Here is a 26,714-nt window from a genome sequence, read left to right on the forward strand (position 1 = left end):
GTGCCTCGGTTGCAGTTTGTCCCCGGCCCTGGTTGGTCGTGCGGGTGGCAGCCACTCGATGTGTCCCTTTCACATCGATGTTTCCCTCTCTCTCTCTCTTCCTCTCTCTCCCTCCCACTCTGTCTGTACAAAAAAAAAAAAAATAAAACTATTAACACTCTTGGGAGTAAGCATAGGAGTAAATCTTCATGACTTTGGGTTAGGAAATGGTTTCTTAGATACAATACCAAAGGCATAAACAACAGAAAAAAAAAAAAAAAGATAAATTAGACCACATCAAGTTTAAAAACTTTTGTGCCGTGATACTATTAAGAAAGTAAAATGAACCCACTGAATAGGAAATAAAAGTATTTTTAAATCAGATATCTGATAAGGGACTTGTATCCAGAATACATTAAGAACTCATATTTGAAAAAAAAAATTTACAAAATGTACAAAGGGTCTAAATAGACATTTCTCCAAAGAAGATAAACAAATTTCCAATAAACACATGGAAAGGTATTCAATGTCATGAGGGAAATGCAAATCAAAACCTCTATGAGATACCACTTCATACCCACTAGGATGGCTAGGATAAAAGATAAATAGCCTGGCCGGTGTGGCTCAGTGTTTGAGCATTGATCCACACACCAAGAGGTCGCCGGTTCGATTCCCGGTCAGGGCACATGCCCAGGTTGTGGGCCTGATCCCCAGTGAGGGGCATGCAGGAGGTGGCTTCTCGGTGTTCTCTTATTGATGTTTCTACCTCTCTCCCTCTTCCTTCCTTTCTCTTTAAAATCAATAAAGAAAAAAACCATTTTTATTTATTTATTTATTTATTTATTTTTTATCCTCACCCGAGGGCATTTTTCCATTTTTTGTTCAGGTAGAGTGGGAGGGAAAGAGAGGAACAGAGAGAGAGAGAGAGAGAAACATCGATGTGAAAGGAACACATCGAGTGGCTGCCACCCGCACGACTGACCAGAGCCGGGGATAAACTGCAACCGAGGTACACGCCCTTAGCGGGAACCGAACCCGGGTCTCTCAGGACCGCAGGTCGACGCTTTAACCGCTGAGCCAAACCGGCCAGGGCAAAAAAAACAATTTTTTAAAAAAGGTAAGTAGTAGCAAGAATGTGGAGAAATGAAATCCTCATACTCTGCAGGTGGAAATGTCAGGTGGTGCAATCACTTTGGGAAACAGTCTGGCAGTTCCTCAAAGTTTAAACATAGTTACCTTATAACTCAGCAATTCTACACCTAGGTGTATATCCAAGAGAATTGAAAACATGTTCACATAAAAAGTTGTGTAGGAATGTTCATAGCAGCTTTATTCCTAATAGTCAAAAAGTGGAAACAACTCAAGTGTCCATTAACTGATGAAGGATATAATGTGGTCTATTCATACAATGGAATATTATTCAGCCATGAAAAGGAATAAAGTTCTGATGAATGCTACAATGTGGATGAACCTTGAAAACACTGTGCTCAGTGAAAGCCAGCTGGGATTTGGGTTGTGATTGTGTTGAATGTAAAGATCAGTTTGGGAGTGCAGATGCCCCTCAAGTTGTGATGTCGTTATGTCCTGATAAACCCATTGTAAGTTGAAAATATCGGAAGTCAGAAATACCTTTAATACACCTAACCTAGTGAACATCATAGCTTAGCCTAGCATACCTTAAATGTGCTCAGAATATAATATCCAAAAATGTTGGCAACACAGTACACTGTAGAGGATCGATTGTTTACCTTTGTGATTGTGTGCCTGACTGAGAGCTGTGGCTCACTGCCCAGTGTCCCACATATGACTTGTCTGGGAAAAGACCAAAATTCAAAGTACAGTGTTGTGCCATTGTGAAGTAAAATATCATAAACCAAACCACTGTAACTCAAACCATTGTAAATCAGGGACTGTCTCTATTGCCATCTTAACGATATTAAGTTCTGATCCTTCAACATGGATGTCTGTATTTATTTAGATCTTTTGTAATTTATTTTTAAAATCTTGTGTAGTTTTCAGTGTATAAGCTTTGCACTTTTATGAAATTTATTTCTAAGTATTTTGGAGGCTATTATAAATGGAATTTTCTTACTTTTATTTTCAGATTGTTCATTGCAAGTGTATAGAAATACAGTTGAGCCCAGCCAAAGTGGCTCAGTTGATTGAGTGTTGTTACCCTGTGCCGATTCAATCTCCTGTCAGGGCACAAACCTGGGTTGCGTGTTTGATCCCCAGTTGGGGCATGTATGGAAGGCAACCGATTGATGTTTCTCTATCACATCAATGTTTCTCTTTCTCTCTCTAAGCATGTCCTCAGGTGAGGATTTAAAAAAAAAAAAGAAAAGAAATACAGATGATGTTTATATACAAGATCATGTCATCTGTGATTACAGGGCATGTACCTCGATTTCTAATGTGGATTCCTTTTATTTCATTTTCTTGCCTAATTGTCATGGTAGACCCTCCACTACAATGTTGAATAGACATGGCAAGAGTAGCATCCTTGTCTTGTTCCTTACCTTAGGGGAAGAGCTTTCAATCTTTCATTATTGAGTAAAGGTTGGCTTTGGCTTTTTCTTTTTCTAAACATTTTAAAAATATATATTTTTATTGATTTCAGAGAGAGGAAGGGAGAGAGAGAGAGAAACATCAATGAGAGAGAAACATTGATTATCTGCCTCCTGCATACCCCCTACTGAGTATCAAGCCATGCCCTAACTGGAAATCGAATTGGCTTCCTTCTCATGCTTGGGACAATTCTCAACCAACTGAGCCACACCAGCCATAGTTTTGGCTTTTTCATAGATGCCATTATCAGATTGAGGAGGTTCCCTTCTGTTCTGTTTTATGTATTTTTATTATGAAAGAACGTTGAGCCCTGGCTGGTTTGGCTCAGTGGTTAGAGTGTCAGCCTGCAGTCTGGAGAGACCAGGGTTTGGTTCCTGCTAAGGGCACATACCTTGGTTGCAGTTTATCCCCGGCCCTGGTTAGCTTGTGCGGGTGGCAGCCACTCAATGTGTCCCTTTCACATTGATGTTTCTCTCTTTCTCTCTTCCTCCCGCTCTATCTGAACAAAAAATGGAAAAATGTCCTCGGGTGAAAATTAAAAAAAAAAAGGAACGTTGAATTTTTGTTAGATGCTTTTTCTGCGTCTGTTGAGGTGATGATATGATTTTTGTCCTTTATTCTAATGATATAGTGTATTTGACATTGATTGATTCCTGTATGTTGAATCACCCTTGCATTTCTGGGATAAATCTCACTTGCAGACTCTTTATTTTAAAAAAAATATTTTTATTGTGTTTAGAGAGAGGGGAAGGGGGGGGGTATTGATTGTCTACCTCCTGCATGTCCCCTACTGGGGATCAAGTCCACAACCTGGGCATGTACCCTGACCTAGAATTGAACTGGCAACCTTTCAGTGCATGGAATGATGCCCAACCAACTGAGCCACACTGGCTAGGGCTAGACTCCTTTTTATGTGTTTCAGTATTCCATTTTCTTGTCTTCTGTCCAAGAGGTGACCGTATTTTGTGAATGTTTGCTGTGTTTCATGTGTGGGTTTGTGGGTAAAACATTAGCAGTCTGTGCTTTTGGCTTGAAGAGAGTTTGGGTGGCTCCTAACCTCAGGAACACTTCTTCAGGTCCCACCTTTCCCACTGGCACCTCAGAGTCTGACTTATAGATCTGTGGTGGCCAGTGTGGTCCATAGCCCAGTATGCTGATCGCTTTCTTTGAACCACTTTGAGGCTGGAGACAACAACCCAGCCCAGTACCCTTTTCCTTTCCCCTGACCATGTGTCCTGCAGGTAGGGGTTCAGTGGCATAGAGGAGGCTGTGTTGACCAGTGGTGGGTTCTGGGCGTGGTTTTCCAATAGCTGGAGAAGTTTGACCTTTGGCTTGTCTCTGAGCTTCCAGGGGGAGGTGGCTAGATTACCTCTATGGTTTTCTAATGCTCTCTCTGGGGCTTTTACCCTGGTGTCACAGATAGAAGCCAGCCAGCCCTGAGACTGGAGAGCAGGAAATTATTGATTTTCATTAACCCTTCAGTGAAATCAAACATTTGCTTCCATCATGAAGGTAGGCAGCAAACGTCTATATGCTAGTTACACAGTGCCAGCCTGGAGGGTCATGGGAGACAGGTTGCTGTGAGTGAAATGTGCGGCCACTCTCCTTAGAGAATCTATTTGATCTCAGGTGGTAGGTGGTTCTGACGATGGAATTCCTGATCCTTCATCCTCTGAGGGTCATGGGGGAAAGGCCAAGAGCAGCTGTGTGGTCCCCAGTGCCAGAGTAGATCCCATGGAGGATGCCTCAGGAGCAATGTGGTGGGGCAGGCAGATTATACCCATGGTTCTTTGTCAGGGATGTTTGGTTATTGATGAGGTCCCCAAGGTGTCCTTGAGGGTCACTGGGGTAAAATGGGTGTCAGTGCCTCCTCTCTCTGGTGATGGGTGGGTCCAGAGGGTCCCACTGTCACCCAACCCAGGTCTGCAGTTGAACTTTGTGTCACACAGTCCAGTGCTAGAGGCAGCAGGATATTGTGGAGGGTCCCTAGCCAAGATGCATGAGTCTCATTCCCTTTATAGCCCCTGACCTCCCTGAGCAGTTTGTTGCATGCAGCCTGCAGGAGATCCAGTCCTTTCCTGCATTGTGTACATGTTCATTGTGTGCCTGCTACATGTCCCAGGCTGTTTTAGGCACCACAGGCTCCTCAAGACACTCCAGCTGACAGAATGCTGGGTGAGTGCTACACTAGTGTCAGTGAGAAGGCACCAAGAGAACATGAAGTAGGGAGGGGGTCAAGAAGAGCTGTCCTGGTGGTCAAGGCAATTATCACTGAGCAGGTGACCTTTGAGCCAGCCCTGAGAGGAGAATGGGGTGTGGGGGGTGGGCCCTGGACAAGTAAGGCTCTCAGGATTGTACAGTCTGATTCCAAGTGACCAGTGCTGTGCTGGCAAAAAGCTCCAGTTTATGCCCATGTCAACCATGACGTCCTGATAGATGAACACCCACAATTGTAAGTGCTTTGTATCTCAGCATGACCATTTTCCTCTTCTCATCAGCCAGGGCCAACTCATTTGTAGGAACAGCCCAGTATGTTTCTCCAGAGCTGCTCACTGAGAAGTCGGCCTGTAAAAGGTAACCTGATTTTTTCTTGTTTTTTTTTTTAATCCATTTTTATTTCTGATTCATAATTCTCTTTTCTCTAAGGTAGCTAATACAGTTTTTCATGTGAAATTAATAATCAAGAGAGTGCCTTTCATGGCCTTTATATAGCTAAGCCTACTTTGGAAGAAGTTGCATTTTTGCCTTTTAACCAGTACCTTTCCTTTGATAACCAATATGCTACTTTATTGTTACACTTCATACTGTCTGGGTGGTTGTTGCTTTATACTTTGAGATTGGATCTTGTTCCCTTAGAACAATTGTTCTCAACCTTTCTAATGCTGTGACCCTTTAATACAGTTCCTCATGTTGTGGTGACCCCCAACCATAAAATTATTTTTGTCACCACTTCATAGCTGTAATTTTGGTGCTGTTATGAATCACCATTGGAAACATATGTTTTCCAGTGGTCTTAGGCGACCCCTGTGAAAGGGTTATTCGACCCTCAAAGGGGTCGCGACCCACAGGGTGAGAACTGCTACCTTAGAACAACTATTCAGTGAGAAGTGTGGTAGGCAGGTTTGTATTATTTAATGAGGCTTCTTGCATCTTTTGAAGCCAAGGATCCTTGGTGCTGCCTCCAGCTCTGGCATACTGGCATTGCTGGCAGCTGCAGGTCAGCTGTTTAGCATTATGGACTCTGAAGATTGTGGGAAGAGGCCCAGAGGGTAGCATGTGTGGGAGGAGATGGAGCCAGTTTCCTGGCAGGGGCCCAGCCAGCACGAGCCAACCCTGCTTGGTGCTCAGACCTGGGACAGATCTGGCAGTGGCTGCAGGATTGAAAGCCTTGGTGGGTGCAGAGTAAATTAAGGGCTAGAGAACCCTGAGGCGGGGGTTCTGCTCACAAGAGCAGAATTCTGAAGAGTGGAGAAGGGTCAGCATCAGGGCAGCTGGGCAGTGAAGGAAAAGAAGGTGGGAGCATTGATGGCCAAGAGTGGGGAGAAGTCTGGGGAGCTGTCAGGTAGTCATGAGACAGGTGGAAGACTGAGAGGTGGCAATAGAATCTGGGGTTTCAGAGTTTGGGGAGCGGTTCCAGGTGGCAACATATTTTGTGGTTAAAGCTTTTCCTTGGATTCTTCCTGCCCGGGGCCAGCCAGACATGTTGTCTGCTGGCACATTTCCCTTGAGTTGACAGAGGGTCATAGGGTCAGTGACCTGGATTGGTAGGCTGCAAGGGGCAGCCTTCCTAGAATGACAGAGTGACAGTGCCAGAGCCTGCAGAGGAAAGAGTAGTTCTAAAGACAGCAACTCTGTGTTCTGAGCATGACAGCTTTTTTTTTTTTTTTTTAAATCCTCACCCGAGGATATTTTTTTCATTTTAGTTCAGATAGAGTGGGAGGGAGGGAGAGAGGGAGGGAGGAAAACATTGATGCAAGAGAGACACATCAGCTGGTTGCCTCTTGCATGACTCCTATCAGGGCTGGGATGAACTGCAACCGAGGTACGTGCCCTTGACTGGGATTGAACCTGCGACTCATTGATCCACGGGCCAGCACTCTAACTGCTGAGTCAAACCAGCCAGGGCTGAGCATGACAACTTTTAAAAAACTCTTTAAGCCCTGGCCAGTTGGCTCAGTGATTAAATCATCAGCCTATAGACTGAAGGGTTGCAGGTTCGATCCCCAGCCCTGATCGGGGTTGTGTGGGAGGAAACTAACCGATGTGTCTCTATCTCATTGACGTTTCTCTCTCCCTCCCTCCCTCCTACTCTTTTTTTTTTTTTTTTTTTATCCTCACCCGAGGACATTTTTCCATTTTTTGTTCAGAGTGGGAGAGAGAGAGAGAGAGAAACATCGAAGTGAAAGGGACACATCGAGTGGCTGCCACCCGCACGACCAACCAGGGCCAGGGACAAACTGCAACCGAGGTACACGCCCTTAGCGGGAACCGAATCCGGGTCTCTCTGGACCACAGGCCAATGCTCTAACCGTGGAGCCAAACTGGCCAGGGCTATCTTAAAAATAAACAAACAAACAAACAAACTCTTTAAGGGGTAGAGCCATGGGACAGCACATGATGAAGGATAGAGGATGCTCTGAAAGATTAAACTTGGGTCTTCCAGGCTCTTTGTTTTTGAGCTCTTACTGAGGGCCAGATGCTATTGTAGGTCAGGGCTTCCTAGGTGGGTCAGTTCTCCCTGGGGCCTTTTGGCTATGTGTGCTCACAGTTTTGGTGTTACAACTTGGGGAGAGTTGGGAAGGAGTGCTATTGGCATCCAGTGGATGGAGGCCATGGGTGCTGCTCAGCATCCCGCAGTGCAGAGATGTACCCACAGCGAGAATGATTGGCCTCGGATGTCTACACAGTACCAAGTGGTGCATCTCATTAGCACTGATCAGGGAAGGTCTCCAGGCTCTATTGAATGCGATAAGGAAGATCCAGAATGACCACCTCCTGTGTGAAAACGGGAGGGAGAATGTCTGCCCAGATCCGTTTTTTCATGCATTTACAATTCTAGAAGGATATACAAGGAGTGGATAACACTGGTTGTGATGGTGAGGGAACAAGGTTGTGAGGGAGATATCAATGTATATCCTTTTATGCTTTTTAATTTTTTAACATTATATTCAAAAATAGTTTAGATTTTTTTATGATTTTAAAAGTGATACATATTCATTGAAAAGAATTCTTAGAAAATATGGAGAATAAAAACACAAAAACACTCAGAATCTCTAGCCCACTTACAGTCACAGATAATGAGTTGGTATATCTTACCAGTTATTTTTCTCTATAGGTTTTATATATGTTTATGTAATTTTTATACAACTTGGAGTCATACTGAATAACCAGCTTTGAATAGTTATTAAATAACTATTAAATATGTAGTGGTTATTATCTAATTATTAAATATATAATTGTTCATTATATAATTATTGCAGTTATATAATGAACATTCCCCGATGTCACTAAAATTATTTGCAGTCATCTTTAACAACTGTATGGTTTTCTAGCATATGATTTACTGTTGTTTATTAAACTCTTCCTTTGTCATTGGATATTGAAGTGGCTTTGTTAATTCGGCACAATCTGGCATGCCTGCTGTGTGCTGCATATTCTATGCTGTGGGGCAGAGGGGCACTCCTGCTGCTTGTCCAGTGGGAGGGAGAGATGGGGTATCTGCCAGGTGGCGCCCTAAGTTATTGTTTTGAATTTCAAGAAGTGACTTGACCTACCTAAACATTTTTAAAACCAGTATGTACTGATTTCCAGAAATATTATAGTGGCTCCCCTTTAGTTTTTATTAGATTAAAAACATATTAGCCCTGGCCGGTTTTGCTCAGTGGTTAGAGCGTAGGCCCGTGGACCAGAGAGTCCCTCCCGGGTTCGGTTCCCGCTAAGGGCACGTACCTCGGTTGCAGTTTGTCCCTGGCCCCGGATGGGGTTGTGTGGGTGGCAACCAGTGAATGTGTCTCTCTCACATTGATGTTTCTCTCTCTCTCTCTTCATCCTTCTCTCCCTCCTGCTCTATCTGAAGATAAGTGAAAAAAAAGTCCCCGGGTGAGGATGAAAAACATACTAGAGCCCTGATACGCCAGGATTGCAGGTTCAACCCCCAGTCAGAGCACATACAAGAATCAATCAATTAATGCATAAATAAGTAGAACAACAAATTGATGTGGTTTTCTCTCTCTCTCTCTCAAATAAATTTTTTTTCTTTATTGATTTTTAGAGAGGAAAAGAGAGGGGGAGAGAGAGAGAAATATCGATGAGAGAGAACATTCGCCGCCCCCTGCATGCCCTCCACTGGGAATTTGGCCCACAACTTGGGCACGTGTCCTAACTGGGAATGAAACTGGCGACCTCTTGGTGCATGGGTCATTGCCCAACCACTGAGCCACACTGACTGGGCTCTAAAATAAATTTTTTAAAAAGAAGTAAAAATTATAAGATATTCACTGATGATAAAATGTTCAAATAGTTCACGAGGTAAAAAGTTGCCCCCAAAGCAGGTTCTGTTGTTGCTCCTTCTCCCTGGAGATAACCTTGTGAAAGCAGCAGAGGCAACCCCACTCCACAACACTGCCCATCCTCTCTGGCTGTGTTCACACACACAAAAACCATGCTTTACTGTGGGTGTTTTTCTTATGTAGCTTCCTATTGTAACTAAACAGTAGGGAAAATCAAGTGTAAAAACTAGTTACTGAGTAGAATGTAGATTCATTTTTAAAATGCCCTTCACTCCATCTGTGTGTTGTGACTCAGATTTCTGACCTTTTATATTTCTAACCCACATCAAGAGCCTCATCTGTCTCAGGCTTGTGGTGCTGGTGATACTAAGCCTTCATCCAAGGCCCTGGTGCTGCAGTTGACCTGTTGTCTCCACCCATGGCCTTTGAGTTCATTTTCCAGATACCAGGTTGTGGCCTCTTCCAGAAACTGACCATGGTGTAGGGAGAGGCAGCTGGCAGTGCAGGGCAAAGAGCATCTTAATATCGTAGGGCTGAGCTGGGAATACAATGCAATACCTACAGAGGAAATCAAATATGCAAAGTAGATGTCAGCTGTGAGCTCTGAGATGACACTGAGGGGACAGAGAATGGACGAGAACAGGTGGGAAAGGGGGTAATATCCAAAGTAAGGAGAGCACTGCCCCCCCCCCCCCATTTCCCAGAGTCGCTGCCAGCTGGTTTTGGAAATGACTTAGGACAACTTAGAACAGCAGTGTAGCCCTGGCTGGTTTGGTTCAGCGGTTAGAGCGTCAGCCTGCGGTACAGAGAGACCCGGGTTCGGTTCCCGCTAAGGGCGCGTACCTCGGTTGCAGTTTATCCCCGGCCCTGGTTGGTCGTGTGGGTGGCAGCCACTCGATGTGTTCCTTCACATCGATGTTTCTCTCTCTCTCTCTCTTCCTCTCTCTCCCTCCTACTCTATCTGTACAAAAAATGGAAAAATATCCTCGGGTGAGGATAAAAAAAAGAACTTCAGTGTATTTCTTTTGAAATCTATAATTAAATGTTTATAAAGGAGCCCTGGCCGGTTTTGCTCAGTGGTTAGAGCATCAGCCTGTAGACCAAAGAGTCTCGGGTTCAATTCTGGTCAAGGGCACATTCCTTGGTTGCGGTTCATTCTGGTCCTGGTCAGGGTCGTGCGGGAGGCAATCAATGGATGTGTCTTTCTCATGTAGATCTCTCTCTCTCCCCGCCCCCCCTCCCTCCCTCTCTGCCTGAAGATAAATGGAAAAAATATCCCCTGGTGAGGATTTAAAAAAAAAAAGGTTATAAAGGAGGGCCAGGGCTTTGCACTTTGAATCCAAGAAGGAAAAGAAAGCTTGCTGCCCTGGCTGATTTTGCTCAGCAGTTAGAGCATCGGCCTGCGGTCCAGAGAGACCAGGGTTCGGTTCCCGCTAAGGGCACGTACCTTGGTTGCAGTTTGTCCCTGGCCCTGGTTGGGTCATGCGGGTGGCAACCATTCAATGTGTCCCTTTCACATCGATGTTTCTCTCTCTCTCTCTCTCCCTCCCACTCTATCTGAACAAAAAATGAAAAAATATCCTTGGGCGAGGATTAAAAAAAAAAGAAAAGAAAGCTTGCTTTTTGCATATTCTATAGATTGTTTAATTTGGTTCCTTGCTATATGTGAGCTTGCCTCTGTGTCCTGAGGGTAAACACTGTTATGAGAGACTCTCTCTCAGCAGCACCCACAGCACCCCCAGGACCCCCCTTGGCACTGGAAGGAGTGTGTAGGATCTTCTGGGCCCAGGTTCCCAGAGAGGCCCCTTTGAGAAGGGCCTGGAGCAAGTTTCCATTCTCACACTGACCTGGTTTTATTTTATTTAAAAATTTTTTTTTTCCTTTTATTGATTTTAGAGGGAGAGGGAGAGAGAGAGAGAAACATTGATGAGAGAGAACATCGATTGGCCGCCTCCTACATGCCCCCCACTGGGGATTTGGCCCACACCTGGGCATGGGCCCTGACTGGGAATTGAACCAGAGACTCTTGGTGCATGGGTCGATGCTCAACCACTGAACCACACCAGCCAGGTGCACTGACCTGGTTTTAAAGTAGAACAGTAGATTGGAGGCTGAAATGGGGTGGTGTGAACAAAGGGAATGGAAAGGAACTCTTCATGTCACTGAAATTTTACAAATGTCATTCTTTGTTTTTTCCCTCCCTTAAAGTTCAGACCTTTGGGCTCTTGGATGTATAATATATCAACTTGTGGCAGGACTCCCACCATTCCGAGCTGGGTAAGAGATACTCCCACCTCCTACCCTCCACCCCTCACCTACCTACCTTCCCACCCCCATACCTCTGCCCATTCTTAAGCAGCCAGAGAAGTGGGGATGGGGCAGCTGAGCCAAGGTTGGATGACTTTTACAATGATTCTTTAATGCATACAGTGTCTCTGTAGGGAGAGAAGGAGACACTGTCCGAGGAAAGGTACAGCTTTGTTGTAGATTTGTGTGACCCTACCCGGAATGATGGTTTCTCTTATTTTACAGAAATGAATATCTTATATTTCAGAAGATCATTAAGTTGGAGTATGACTTTCCTGAAAAATTTTTTCCTAAGGCAAGAGACCTTGTGGAAAAACTTTTGGTAAATATTTTTAATTTTCTTCTTATAAGATGATCGGTAGCCACAACCTGAGTCCCTCTGAACCTGTGGTCAGATGGGCTTTCCTATAGGCACCTGTGTTTAATAAAAGCTGTTTTAGGGTTGATAGTGATTGTAGATAAATTTGTATCTCCTGTCTCATCTCATTGTAAGCCCTTTCCAATTTCCAAATGCCTAATTCTTGACTTTAATCAGACATGAAATTACTGTATCATTTAGAATTTACTCATCGACATATGTAGCATTTTAAGTTACCTGATGCTGGAGCAAGTAGTGCATTACAGTTGCAGATAGTTGTAAATCCTTAGTGGCACCTGTGGATAAGAGTTACATGAGGTTTTCAAGATCAACCTAAGTAATATAGCAAAAGTAAACATATTTACCCAGAAAAGGTATGTCTTTATAGATTCTAGAAATTTTATTTTCAATTAAATTTATTGGGATGACATTGGTTTGAAAAAGCATACAGGTTTCAAGTGTACAACTCAGTAAAACATCATCTGCTCACTGCATCATGCACCCATTGCCCCAAGCAAAGTCTCTTTCCATCCCCATTTCCCCCCACTTTGCCCACTTCCACCTAGCCCCTACCCCCTTTCCCTCTGGCTGTCACCACACTGTGGTCTGTGTCTATGTATTTGTGTATATGTTTTTTGGTTAATCCCTCACCTTCTTTTATCTAGTCCCCTTCCCCCGTAGCCCTCTGACAGTTGTCAGTCTGGTCCATGTATTCATGCCTTTGTTTCTGTTTTGTGTGTCAGTTTATTTTGTTCATTAGGTGCCACATATAAGTGAGATCACATGGTCTTTGTCTTTCTCTGATTAGTTCATTTCACTTAGCATAATAATCTCTAGGTCTATCCATGCTGTTGCAAAAGCTTCTTTTTTATGGCCGAGTAGTATTCCATTGTGTATATATACCACAGCTTTTTTATTCACTCATCTACTGATGGGCACTTGGGCTACTTCCAGATCTTAGCTAATGTAAATAACACTACATTGAACACAGAGGTACATATATTCTTTTGAACTACTTTTTTGGAATTCTTAGGATATATTCCCAGAAGGAGGATCACTGGGTCAAAAGGCAGTTCCATTTTTAATGTTTTGAGGGAACTCCATACTGTTTTCTACAGCAGCTGCAGCAGTTTGCATTCCCACAAACAGGGCACAAACGTTCCGTTTTCTCCACATCCTTGCCAGCACTTGTTTGTTGATTTATTGATGATAGCCATTCTGGCAGAAGTGAGATGATATCTAATTTTGGTTTTAATTTGCATCTCTCTGATGATCAGTGACCTTGAGCATTTTTTCATATGTCTGTTGGCCATCTGTATGTTCTCTTTGGAGAAGTGTCTATTCAGGCAGGTCTTTTGCCTATTTTTTGAACTGGATTGTTTGTCCTCCTGATGTTGAATTGTATACGTTCTTTTTATATTTTGGAAATTAACCCCTTGTCAGATATATCATTGGCAAATATGTTCTCCCATAGAGTGGTTTCCATTTTCATTTTGTTGATGTTTCTTTTGCTGTGCAAAAGCTTTTTAGTTTGATATAGTCTCATTTATTTATTTTTTCTTTGTTTCCTTTGCCCTGGGACACATATCGGAAAAAGTATTGGTACAAAGAATATCTGAGATTTTACTGCCTATGTTTTCTTCTAGGATTTTTGTGGTTTCATGGCTCATGTTTAAGTCTTTTATCCATTTTGAGTTTATTCTTATGTATGGTGTAAGTTGGTGGTCTAGTTTCATTTTTTTGCATGTACCTGTCCAATTTTCCCAACACCATTTATTGAAGAGATTATCTTTACTCCATTATATGCTCTTGCCTCCTCTGTCAAATATTAATTGACCATACAGACGTTGGTTTATTTCTGGGCTCTCTGTTCTGTTCCATTGATCTATATGCCTGTTCTCGTGCCAGTACCAGGCTGTTTTGATTACAATGGCCTTGTAGTATATAGTTTGATATCAGGTATTGTGATAGCTCCATCTTTGTTCTTTCTCAGTATTGCTGAGGCTATTTGGGGCCTTTTTTGATTCTATTTAATTTTTTGGAATACTTATTCTAGATCTGAAATATGCTATTTAATAGGAATTGTGTTGAATCTATAGATTGCTTTGGGTAGTATGAACATTTTAATAATGTTAGTTCTTCCAATCCATGAAACACAGTATATATGCTTCCACTTATTTGTATCTTCCTCAGTTTCTTCACTGTCCTATAATTTTCTGAGTGCAGGTCTTTTACCTCCTTGGTTAAATTCCTTTCTAGATACCTTATTTTTGTTGTTGTAATGGTAAATGGGATTGCTTTCTCAATTTCTCTTTCTGATGGTCTGTTATTGGTGTTTAAAAATGTCACTGAGCCCTGACCGGTTTTGCTTAGTGGTTAGAGCGTTGGCCTGTGGACCAAAGAGTCCCGGATTTGATTCCAACCAAGGGCACATACCTCAGTTGTGGTTCATCCCTGGCCCTGGTTGGGGTCGTGGGGGTGGCAACCGATTGATGTGTTTCTCTCACATCGATGTTTTTCTCTCTCTTTCTCCCACTCTGTCTGAAGATAAATGTAAAAATATCCTCAGGTGAGGATTAAAAAAAAAAGTCACTGATTTCTGAATATTTTGTATCCTGCTACTTTCCCAAATTCATTAGATTTAGTAGTTTTTGGTGAGTCTTTAGGGTTTTTTATGTACAATATCTTGCCATCTGAGAATAATGACAGTTTTACTTCTTCCTTTTCAATTTAGATGCCCTTTTTTTTTTTCTTCGTTTTGTCTGATTGCTATGGCTAGGACTTCTAGTACTGTGTTGAATAAGAGTGGCAAAAGTGGCCCAGCTGGTGTGACTCAGTGGTTGAGCATTCACCCATGCACCAAGAGGTCACCAGTTCGATTTCCGGTCAGGGCACATGCTCAGGTTGTGGGCCCGATCCCAAGTGTGGGGCTTGTAGGAGGTGGCCTGTTGATGTTCTATTTCATCGATGTTTCTCTCTCTCTCCCCTTCTCCCTTTTTCTCTCTCTAAAATCAATAAAGAAAAAATATTTTTTAGTGTGTCATTTAGGGTTGCTGTTGCCTTGCCTTGGTGATTTTTTTGTCTGGAAGATCTATCCATTGATGGCAGTGGGGTATTAAAATCCTCTGCTATAATCATATTACTGTCAGTTTCTCCCTTAATGTCCACCAAGGTTTTCTTTATATATTTAGGTGCTCTTATGTTGGGTATTAGTATGTTTAAAAGAGTTATATCCTTTGCTTGCATCAATCCCTTTAGTATTATGTAGTGACTTTCTTGGTCTCTTGTCTCTGTTATAGCCTTTGTTTTGAAGTCTATTTTGTCAGATATAAGTATTGCTACCCCAGCTTTTTTTTTTTTTCCATTTGCATGGAATATTTTTTTCCATCCTTTCATTTTCAGTTTAACTGCTTTTCAGTCTGTGTGTATCTTTTGTTCTGAGGTCGGTCTCTTGTGGACAGCATATATACATGTCATGTTTTCTTATTCATTCAGGTACCCTGTGTCTTTTGATTGGCACATTTAATCAGTTTACAATTAAGGTTATTATTGATAGGTACTTATTTATTGCCATTTTATTATTTTTTGTTTGTTTGTTAATCCTTACCTGAGGATATTTTCCCAATTATTTTCAGGTAGAGTGGAAGGGAGGGAGAGAAAGAAACAATAATGTGAGAGAGACACATTTATTGGTTGCCTCTGCATGACCCCGACCAAGGCTGGGGATTGAACCTGCAACTCAAGGTATGTGCCCTTGACTGAGAATCGAACCCAAGACCCTTTGGTTTGCAGGTTATGTTTTTATTGATTTTTTTTTTTTTTTTTATCCTCACCCGAGGACATATTTCCATTTTTTTTGTTCAGACAGAGTGGGAGGGGGAGAGAGGAAGAGAGAGAAAGAGAGAAACATTGACGTGAAAGGGACACATCAAGTGGCTGCCACCCACTCGACCCAACCAGGGTTGGGGACAAACTGTAACCGAGGTACGTGCCCTTAGCGGGAACTGAACCCGGGTCTCTCTGGACCACAGGCTGATGCTCTAACCGCTGAGCCAAACCAGCCAGGGCAATTTTTTTTTTTTTTTTTAGAGAGAAAGGAAGGGAGAGGGAGTCAGAGATAGAAACATAGATGAGAGAGAAACATCCATCAGTGATCAAGCCTGCAACCTGGGCATGTGCCTTGACCAGGACACAAACCAGTGACCTTTTAATACATGGGACAACAGTCAACCACCTGAGCCACACCAGCTGGGCTTCTATTTCTTGTTCTTAAAATAGACCCTTTAACATTTCCTATAATGCTGGTTTGGTAGTAATGAACTCCTTTCACCTTTTTTTGTATGGGAAGCTCTTTATTTCACCTTCAATTTAAATGATAGCCTTGCTGGATAGAGTAGCCTTGGATTCGAGTCCTTGCTTTTCCTCAGTTTGAATAGTTCATACCAATCTCTTCTGGCCTGAAGTGTTTTTGTTGAGAAATGAGCTGACAGCCTTATGGGAACTCCCTTATAGGTAACTAACTGCCTTTAAGGTTATCTCTTTGTCTTCAGGAGAACAGGGAATTTTAATTATGATGTGTCTTGGTGTGGGTCTCTCTGGGTTCATCTTGATTGAGACTCACTGTGCTTCCTGAACTTGTGTGACTTTTTCCTTCACCAGGTTAGGGAAGTTTTCAGCCATTATCTCTTCAAACAGGTTCTGTATCCCTTTCTCACTCTTCTCCTTCTGGTACCCCTGTGATGTGGATAATGTTATGCTTGATTTTATCCCAGAGGTCCCTTAGACTTTCTTCATTTTTAAAAATTATTTTTTCTTTTTGATTCTTTGCTTTGGTGCTTTCTGTTATCTTGTCCTCTAAATCACTGGTTCAATCCACTGCTTCATCTAACCTGCTGTGGATTCCTTCTAGTGTATAGAGGAACCTCGGTTCTCGAATTTAATTCATTCTGGAAGGCTGTTCAAGAAGCAATTTGTTCATAAACCAAATCATTTTTTCCCATTAGAAATAATGTAAATTTAATTCATTCATTCCAGACCACCAAATGATTCCATTTGAATCTTTTTTATATACAGTACATATCTAATGTACTGTTTATACATATTTTTTCTTTATTTATTTTAGAGAGAGAGGGAGGGAGAGGGAGAGGGAGACAGAAACATCGATGAGAGAGAACATCAGTTGGCTGCCTCCTGCATGTCCCCCACTGGGGATTGGGCCCACAACCTGGGCATGTGCTCTGACTGGGAATTGAACCAGTGACCTCTTGGTGCATGGGTTGACACTCAACCAGTGAGCCATAACAGCTGGGCTAATGTACTGTTTATAAACAAACACTTTTTTTTCTTAAATTTATCAACACCCCCCCTCACCCCCGCTATTCTTAAAGGAATTTCTTTCAGCACTCATTCCAGGGGTGTCTTTCAGGAGGTATGCATGAGGCATCTTTGTTTTTTCATGTCATTACTTCTGAAATATTGTCACTGACTAAACTGCTTTTCATTAATCCAAATCAACAACGGTTTTCTACCTCTTCAGTTACCTGTGATCATTGTTTCTTTCACAACATTAGCACTCGTGATGGCCTCTTTATGTTTTAAAATTGTGCTAATCATCCATTTTGCCAGCAACAAAAGCATATATTTATATTAAAAATTATTTGGTTTATGCCCTGGCTGGTTTGGCTCAGCGGTTAGAGCGTCAGCCTGCGGTCCACAGAGTCCCTGGTTCGGTTCCCGCTAAGGGCATGTACCTTGGCTGCAGTCTGTCCCGGCCCTGGTTCAGTCGTGCGGGTGGTGGCCACTCGATGTGTCCCTTTCACATCGATGTTACTCTCTCTCTCCTCCTCTCTCTCCCTCCCGCTCTATCTGAATAAAAAATAGAAAAATGTCCTCGGGTGAGGATAAAAAAAAAAAAAAATTATTTGGTTTATAAAAATATTAATGGCACAATTTCCCAAGATGTTGACTTGAGGTTTAGCTATAAACTGACTCACTTTCTTTCCTTTGTTTGTGGACTGAGAGATGCTTTCTGTTATTCTGATGTATCAGCATGAAAGGGTTGTTCAACAACCAAGATATTTTTTTGTGTGTGAATAATTTGGTCAAGAATAGAATTGATTGAAATGAGAGATATTGGAGAACTGAGGTTTTACTGAATTCTTCATATTTGATTGCTTCTTTTTCATGGTTTCTGTGTATTTTTTAATGTTTACTGTCTCTGTTTTGTTTTATTTATTTTCTTTCATTTATTGATTTGGGAGAGAGGAAAGGAAGGAGGGAGGGATGGAGTGAACGAGAGAGAGAGAGAGAGAGGCATTGATTTGTTGTTCCACTTATTTATGCATTCATTGGTTGATTCTTGTACGTGCCCAGACCAGGGATCAACCTAGGTGTATTGGGACAACAGTCTAACCAACTAAGCTACCAAACCAGGGTCTTACTATCTCTGTTTAAGTTCTCACTGAGATTATCTATTCTTCCCCTAAGGTCCTTGAGCATTCTTATAACCATCATTTTAAACTCTGAATCTGGTATTGTGGCTGTTTCCATTTCATTTAATTCTTTTCCTGGGGATTTCTCTTGTTCTTTTGTTTGGGGCATTTTCCTTTGTCTTCTCATTTTGACGGTATGTATCAGGTAGATTTCTATGACTACCAAATTTGCTATGATGGCTATATGGTGAAGGTATCTTGTTGGGCTTCGTGCACAATCTTCTAGATCACCCGAGCTCTGTGCTCCAGAAATGTTTCTTAAGGGTTATGTGCGCACTCCTGTTGTAGTTGAGCCCTTGAAAGGGCTGTTGGCCCTTTCGTGGGTGGAGTTAACCCTTCAGGTCGGCTGACTATAAGGGTAAACCTCAGTCACTATGTATGATATACTGTGCAAGGTCTGACCCCAAGGCGAAGTTGTTCCCATCAGGGTCTGGTGCCTGTTGGAATCCCTTTTGGGTGTGCCACTGTTTGGCTAGTTTTATCGAACTCTGGTGTGGTCTCACGCCCACTATTGGTTTTATTGGTTCTAGTTCTACTTGGGCGGGGTTCAGGTGCAAGTCAATGTTAGATATGTGTAACTGATCTTGGGCTACCTGTCTGGAGCTACCACACTGTTCACTATTTGTGGCTGCATCTGCTGGACCTGGGTGTGCATGGGAGGAACCAATCTATGTATAAAGGTTGGCTTCCTCCATCTTAGAGCTGGGGTTAGATCTGTAAAAGGACCGAGACTCTCTGAGATTTGCCTCCATCTGTCAGCCACTCTGTCTCCCCCTGAGGTTGCCTGGTCTTCCTCCAGAGCCTTCCAAAGAAAGACTATAGAGTGGGCCCAGACTGGCCACCAGTCACAGCCTCTTCCACAGGTTGTGACCTCAGTAGGGTAGGGCATATGGGGTGGGGAGGACGGGCTAATGGGTCCCCTACTTGGGGATCACACAGTCAGGAACTCACTGAAGGGAAAGTTGTCTCTACTCCAGAGCCAAGCCACTCAGTCTCTACCAGAGTTTCCAACTCTAGTTCCCCATGGAAGGGCTCACTGCAGGTTCAGGTTGGGAGTTGCCAGCTGTTCTCTCTGCAGGAGCAAGCTCAGCTGCCTTGACCTTGGGGACAGGTCAAAAGAGTCTCTCTCCCATTGGGGATGATGCCTGCCCAGCCCATAGGAGAGGACTAAGCCCTTTGTCTTGGTCCCAGACAATAGCCTCCAAGGGACTCACACTTTGAATGTCTTAGCTCTGAGCCTCTCTTCCTTCCCCTCATGGAACCAAGCCCAGCCGGGCAGGGTATCTGGGTCTCCTGTTGGGGGTGGTGCCTGCAAGCCTGTAGGAGAGGGCTTCTTCTTTGTCCCGGGGTAGCAGGGGCTGAGCTTGCCAGGGAGATAGGAGTGCCCCCCCCCCCACTCTTTGATGTAGTCGCACATACCAGCACCCATCCATCTGGTTCCTAGACAGAAGCTTTTGGGACACATGGTCCAAAAGACCCAGCTCTGCGAGGCACTCTGGTTTCCCTGCACTGCTGAACTCAGTAGGACAGGGCCTGCCAAGTGAGTCAACAGGTGCAGGGAAAGGCACTGGCTACACACTTGAAGGTGGGGGAGACTGGCCCTTTTTCCAAAGCCACACAGTTTAGTCACTGTCTGAGTCTCTGCCAAAAGCTTCCTCAGAGAAAGAGGACCCTAAAGGTCACTGATGAATGCAGCCAGCAAACACCTCCTCCGGAGTTGAGTATAGCAGAGTGACCTTGCCAGCAGTTGGAGACCGAGCAATGCACTCCCAGGCTAGTGCTGTAACAATAGGAATGCTCATCCCTGGGAAGGTGGCATCTAGGTCACCCAGGTGGACTGAATCCTCCACTGATTTTCACCACCAGCTGCTATGTGGGCACCTCTTCCCATTTCTTTTGCTCTGGGTGGGGACCCTAATGTAGGGTCGATACCCCAACACTGCTTTGCCGGGGCGGGGTGGGGGGGCTTGCTGCTGTGATATCCCTCTGGCTTCTCAGCCACCAATGCACCTGGGTTTGGGATCCAGCCCTTTCTGCCCTTCTTACCAGTCTCTATGTAGCTTTTTATATAAATCTTTGGTTATATGTCAGTTCAGCTAGCCTTTAGTTGCTTATCCAGGTTGATTGCTTTATAATACAGCTGTAAATCCAGTTTGGGGCTGGGAGTAGGTGAGTGTAGCTTCCACCTACTCTGTAGCCATCTTGGAATCTAGGTTCTAGAAATTACACTGCCCCTGCCCCTCGGGTACTTTGACTCTAGACCGTCCTTTAACTTGATCTTGGGGAAGCAGGGTCGGTCCTGTCTCGGTGGCTTGAGAACGCCATAGTCTGCCTCTTCTCACCTGTCCCTCATGTGTCTGTCCCCTCAGTGGGAGGGTGTTCTTGATCCTCTGTGGGTTGGGGGGTGGAGGGACGCAGCCAAATCCTGAAGGAGACAGCTCTGGGGCCCTATGAAATTAAGTGCTAGTGGGAGACATGGGCTCTCTGCTCCCCGACTGTGATTGATTACCATCCAGACAAATTCTTTGTTCTTGTTATTAAAGCTGGTAAGTTCTGCGGGATCAGGAGGAGGGTATCAGTGGAGGAAAAAGGAAAAATATCTGTAACAAAATAAATTAATAAAAAATTAAAATAAAATAAAAACCGGTAAGTTCTTTTTTTTCTTCTCCTCATTTTAGGGTTTTCAACTGTATATTTTTAAATAATACTTGCTGCTATTCATTAAATGTTGAGGTTGTGATTCCTTGTCACCTGAGTGACGTGAAAGGAACCCCAGAGAGTGACTCAGTCTGTCCCTGGCCCATGGTGGGACCAGGTGTGATGGGCCACAGATCCTTTCTATTTCTAGGAGATACTGGGAATTTGAAAGAACTATTCAAAAAGAACCTTTTAACACTGACATGTCTCAACTTTTATTTAAGGTTTTAGATGCCACAAAGCGATTAGGCTGTGAAGAAATGGAAGGGTACAGCCCTCTGAAAGCTCATTCATTCTTTGAGTCCATCACATGGGAAAATCTGCATCATCAGACACCTCCAAAACTCACAGCTTACTTACCAGCCATGTCAGAAGATGACGAAGACTGCTATGGAAACGTAAGCAGGCGCATGTGTGCCGGGAATGGCCCAGGCAGAGACAAATTCTGCTTGTCATGCTTTGTGAAAATAGTTTCTCTGCGCTTAGAAAGTTTGTGCTCATGGGCCACGAGACTCCAGTTCATGGGATAAATGGCTCAAGGGGAAGCCAGCATATACCTGGTGGTGGTGGAACCCTTTGCAGCCCCAGTCTCAGTCTCATCGAGGACTGGGCTCAAAGTGGCTTTTGTCTGCATGTCTTCCCCAAGTGCAGGTCTCTAGGCCCTGGGGTGGTCGAGTCCCTTTTTCTCATTTCTTCTAGTTAATTTTTACCCATAGGGATTGAACCAGAGCCAGATAATGGGTGGAGGAGTCTGGAGCTAGTGGGAGCAGTACCTGTATCCCCCCCCTTTCCTCTCTGTGTTCCTGGGTGCCAAGTCTCCTGGTAGGCATCTGTCTTATGCTCTTGGCTGGTGCCTTTATAATCATATGTATAAAGCCATTCTGGAATGTGTCTGATCTTTCCAAGAGAAGCCTGGAGTGTTACTGCTTTGGACTTTTTGGAAACATGGTACTGAGAATGATATTGCTCTGTGTCAGCTTATAGTTCCTGGTAGAAGTGGGGACTGTGGTACAAGCCAAGAGGTGCAGCACCTGGGCATGTGGGTAGTCACCAGCTTGAACGCAGATGTAGGTTGGAGTACACTTTGTTCTTTAAATTTTTCTTATGAAGCATGTGGAATTGGACAGAGGAGTACAATGAGCTGCAGTGTTCCCACCACCCACCTTCAGGTGTTTTTATTATCATTGATAGTACATTTTTCTGGCTTGAGTTCTATCACTGTGGCTTATTCTAACAAATTGTGTGTAGAGTTCCACTTTAGTTGATATGGTAATTCTAGACTCTATCTAAGAGTCATCCAGAGTCAAATTGAAATTATTACTGGTATCACCTCTTAGAAATCAAGAGCTCCTTATGTTTTCTACCTACTGTTGTGAGCAACACATACCCCTTTGCTTATTCTGAAATATCCTTTTTTTTTTAATCCTCACCCAAGGATATTATTTTCATTGATTTTTAGATAGAGTGGGAGGGAGGAAGTGGGGGGAGAGAGAGAGAGAGAGAGAGAGAAGCATCGATTTGAGAGACATCAATTGGTTTCCTCCCTCATGACTCCGACCGGTGCCAGGGATTGAACCTGCAACCCAAGTATGTACCCTTGACTGGCAATTGAACCTGTGACTCTGGTTTGTGAGCCAACTCTCTAACCACTGAACCAAACTAACCAGGGCCTCAAATATCCTTTGTGCCCAGACTTGAAGGGAGCCTGACCTGCTTCCTTGTTGCAGTGGTCATGGCTGTCTGCGGCCTCCATGTATACAGATGGCAGAGGGCTCAGCCCTAGGACTTCCTCCCCTCACCCTGTTGTCATTCCTAAGTCATGGCTAGCAGGAGCATGTTAGTGTCTCCAGTACCTTTGGCAGGGGTATCCCAGGGAAGCAGCATGCTCTGTTAACTGAGCTCTGATGGAGCTGATTAGGCCCCAGGTGTCTCAGATCTTAGTGCCTGGGAAGCTTGGCTTCATGAAGCATGTGTGTGTGAGTGTGTACATATGCATGTTTGTTTGTATGTGTGTACACACACACACACACTTGAGTGTCTTTCAGGCCCTCTCTCTGAAGTTTCATTGCCTTCACTATGTTGAGATCTCTGGCTTCTCAGTATTCAACTGTTGCCATCTCAAACCAACTCGACATGTTAACAGCTTGCTTTTTGTTAGATGGCTTATCCTCAGCTTTGAAGGCTGTGTGGTTTGAAAGCCTTGGAAAGTACTCGGGCTGAGCTCCCTATACCACACTTCACTTTTGGACAGTTTAGTGAGCCTTGGAAAAGACTTTGACCTGGAACGTTATCAAATACAGAGGAAACTGCTCAAGGAGACATTCCCTTCCTACAGGGCTTGACATTGTGTCACAGAGGGGCAGTCTCACCATCTGTGAGGCTCCAAAAGAGTCTAGTGTCCTTTCAGCAGGAAAAGGACTTCCCTCTGAATTCAAGGAGCAGAAACGTGTCTTTATTTAGGGAATGAAGAGAGAAGGGACCCTATTCTCATCTGTGTTCCTAACCCCATGCTGGTCGCTGATGGTGTTGCTTGTGTCTGGAATCCGAGTGGACACTGGAGAAAAGTTCAGTGTTCAGCACAGTCTGGTGTTTTCTCACTATGCATTGGTGAGCACCTCCACTCCAGCCCAGTGTCACCTCTTGTCATGTGTCCTTTCTAGGTTTGGGGTTTCGTGCTGGTCTGTACTAGGTGCTGCTGAGGGGAGAAGAGTAGAGTGCAGAGGGAGCATCTGGAGCTTTCCCTGGGGAACAGTAGAGTGGAGCCTCCAAGACAGGACTCACCCAGCAAGCAGTGGTCATGGTGGTCAGCCAGCAGCTCCGCCATGGTAGCAAGGCAGTCATTGCATTGGAAAGACACGGGACTAGTTCTAAATTTGGTGTTGGCCATTGGGTTGTGACCTTGGCCCAGTTCTGAGCCTTATTTCAGAAATGGGGATGATCTAACAGTTATCTCACTGGCTTCTCAGGCTTGTTGAGACACCCAGGGAGACTTACGGAAGCCTCTGTAAACTGCAAGACGCTGCCCAGAGGGGTGGCCTTGGCGGGGGTGGGGGTGGTTTAGAGAAGAAGCAGAAACTGTGCCAGGCCTTGGATGGAGGGGCCACAGGAGTGTCGTAGGATCACTCCTACCTGGGAGCCAGTGAGGCAGGGCTAAGGCTGCTATTGGAGCTGTGTGAGCACGTGGAAGAAGGCTGCTCGGGGCAGCACATGAGGAGGGTGGGTGCAGGGTCTGTAGGAGGGAGTCATCCCTCTGGAGGCACAGGGGACTTGGAACAACACACTGCCCTCTCATCTTGCCTGTTCCTGGTGGCATCTTCCTTTTCCTCTTTGTTAGCTATGTTGGGGCTGGCTATACAGCAGCCCAGGAGTGTGCAAGAGCACAGCTTCTGCCTATTTGGTACATTTATGAGTCATTTTGTTTTCTGTGTCACCAGTGGTTTATAGCTTTCTCCAGAATAGCAGGCAACTCTGCCTATATTAAGCTTAATTAATCTTTGCTAAGATTAAAAGGAAAGCCCTGGCCAGCGTCGGCCTATGGACCAGAGAGTCCCGTGTTTGGTTCCCACTAGGGGCACATACCAAAAAAAAAGATTAAAAGGATTTTTTTTAATTGAACACGGTAAAATTATTATATGTAGTGACAGCCGTAGACCAAGAGACATAGGGCCATGGGGCTAAAGGAGAAAGGTTCTGAGCTCACAGGATCCTGCTACTAAGTCTCTGCACCCAGGAGGGTCAGTTTTCTGGGGCCATAGGTTCCCACCCCACCTCTACCCAGAAGGTATCCTAAGCCCATCTAGTCAGGGCAGCACAGGGGCTCTCAGAAGCCTTCCTTTCCTGGAGATGAAGACTGCTCTTTGAGGCAGGCATTTTCTCATGTTTTCCTCAGAAAGGGGACCCAGACCAGGCAGGATCCAGCCCTTGGTTTAGTAGCTAGCTGTCCATTGGAGGAGAAATCAGATCTGCCCACACTTACCTGGAGAAGCAGAGGTGGGCTGCGGCTCCAAGGCTCATCTCACACCTGGGCTTAGGGGCCTTTAGGCTGTGAGCTTGTTGGTGTAGGGTACGTCAAAGTGTGTCTGCATCTTTGGACCGTAGGGAAAATTAGGACACCGTTCTCACTTTTCCCTATTCTCTGTGCAGTACGACAATCTCCTGAGCCAGTTTGGCTGCATGCAGGTGTCATCGTCGTCATCCTCCCACTCCCTGTCTGCCTCGGACTCGGGTCTACCACAGAGGGCAGGCAGCAACATCGAGCAGTATATCCATGACCTGGACACTAATTCTTTTGAACTGGACTTACAGTTTTCTGAAGACGAGAAGAGGTTATTATTGGAGAAGCAGGCCAGTGGAAACCCTTGGTAAGAATTTATAGGCATAAGCAGTACTCCCTTTAAAAATGCAGAGTGGAATAATGGGAATGTGAGACACAGTAAACAGAGCAAGCATCCAACCTTCATCACCACTGTCTGTGAGGCTCCGTACCACCTCACGCCTCCCAAAATTGCCATTAACACTCTGCAGTGAGGCCCCTCAAAGAGTCCAACCGGAAGTAGGTATTCAGAAGCGTTGGGCTGGGAGTGAGTGCGTTTGGGACTCTGTCGGCTCTAGCTCTTGGGAATCAGCAGGCCAGGCATGCTCGCATCTGTGTTCAGACATGATTCACCATGATTGATTGATTGATTGATTGATTTTTAAAAATATTTTTCTTTATTGATTTTAGAGCGAGAGGAAGGGAGAAGGAGAGAGATAGAAACATTGATGAGAGAGAACATCGATTGGCTGCCTCCTGCATACCCCCCACTGGAGATTGGGCCCACAATCTGGTCCGGTGCCCTGACCAGGAATCGAACCAGTGATCTCTTGGTGCGTGGGTCGATGCTCAACTACTGAGCCACACCAGCTGGGCATTCATTCACCATGATTTAAATAACCACTGCTCCATGGTGAGACATTTGGGGTGTTCTAGAGTTTTTGGTATTGTAAGTCATCCTTTGCACATAGTTTTTTCCACTTGTCTGAATATTTATTTTTCTTTTTTATTTTTTTAATCTTCACCCGAGGACATTTTTGCTTTTATCTTCAGATAGAGCAGGAGGAAGAGAGTGGGGGGAAGAGAAAGAAAGAAACATCGATGTGAGAGAGACACATTGACTAGTTGCCACCCACATGACCCCAACTGGGGCAAGGACAAACTGCAACCGAGGTACGTGCCCTTAGCGGCAATGGAACCCAGGACTCTCTGGTCCACAGGCCGACGCTCTAACCACTGAGAAAACTGGCCGGGGGTGAATTTTTTTTTTTAAGGTGGAGTCTTGGCATGGCAGGTGGAGTGAAGGTATGTACATTTAAGAAAGCAGTGCTTTATATCTTCAGTGCCTGAGAACCCCAGCTTCCCCAGTGGTCAAGCCTGTCCTTGAGCATTTTGATGCTCTAAATATGGGCTCATGTGAATTTGCATTTGTATTCTTATCAAAGCAAACATCTCCTAGATTCATTGGCCATTTGTATTTATGTTTCAAGGTACTTTGTGTCCTTTGTTTTTCTTCTTATATGTTTTGATTTCTTTTTTAATCCTCACTGGGGATACTTTTCCATTTATCTTCAGATAGAGTAGGAGAGAGAGAGAGAGAGAAACATTGACATGAGATAGACACATTGACTGGTTGCCTCCTGCACAACCCTGACCAGAGCCGGGAATTGAACTGCAACTGAGGTACGTGCCCTTGACTGGAATCAAACCCATGATTCTTTGGTCCACGGGCTGATGCTCTGACTGCTGAGTCAAACTGGCTAGGGCTGTTT

General features: G+C 44.3%; 1 protein-coding gene across 4 annotated transcripts in view; it reads left to right on the plus strand.

The window, feature by feature from the left end:
* PDPK1 (3-phosphoinositide dependent protein kinase 1) overlaps window positions 1-26,714 on the plus strand; it is an 81,040-nt gene that overhangs the window by 44,373 nt on the left and 9,953 nt on the right. For all 4 annotated transcript variants that reach the window (XM_036280760.1, XM_036280761.1, XM_036280763.1 and 1 more), the window contains exons 7-11: window positions 5,046-5,121; window positions 11,265-11,333; window positions 11,589-11,685; window positions 21,134-21,307; window positions 25,053-25,270. In XM_036280760.1, coding sequence (XP_036136653.1) covers window positions 5,046-5,121; window positions 11,265-11,333; window positions 11,589-11,685; window positions 21,134-21,307; window positions 25,053-25,270 — 634 coding nt within the window. The remainder of the gene's footprint in view (window positions 1-5,045; window positions 5,122-11,264; window positions 11,334-11,588; window positions 11,686-21,133; window positions 21,308-25,052; window positions 25,271-26,714) is intronic.

The sequence above is a fragment of the Molossus molossus genome, unplaced genomic scaffold, assembly GCF_014108415.1.
Source record: "Molossus molossus isolate mMolMol1 unplaced genomic scaffold, mMolMol1.p scaffold_m16_p_3, whole genome shotgun sequence".
NCBI classification, from domain to species: domain Eukaryota; kingdom Metazoa; phylum Chordata; class Mammalia; order Chiroptera; family Molossidae; genus Molossus; species Molossus molossus.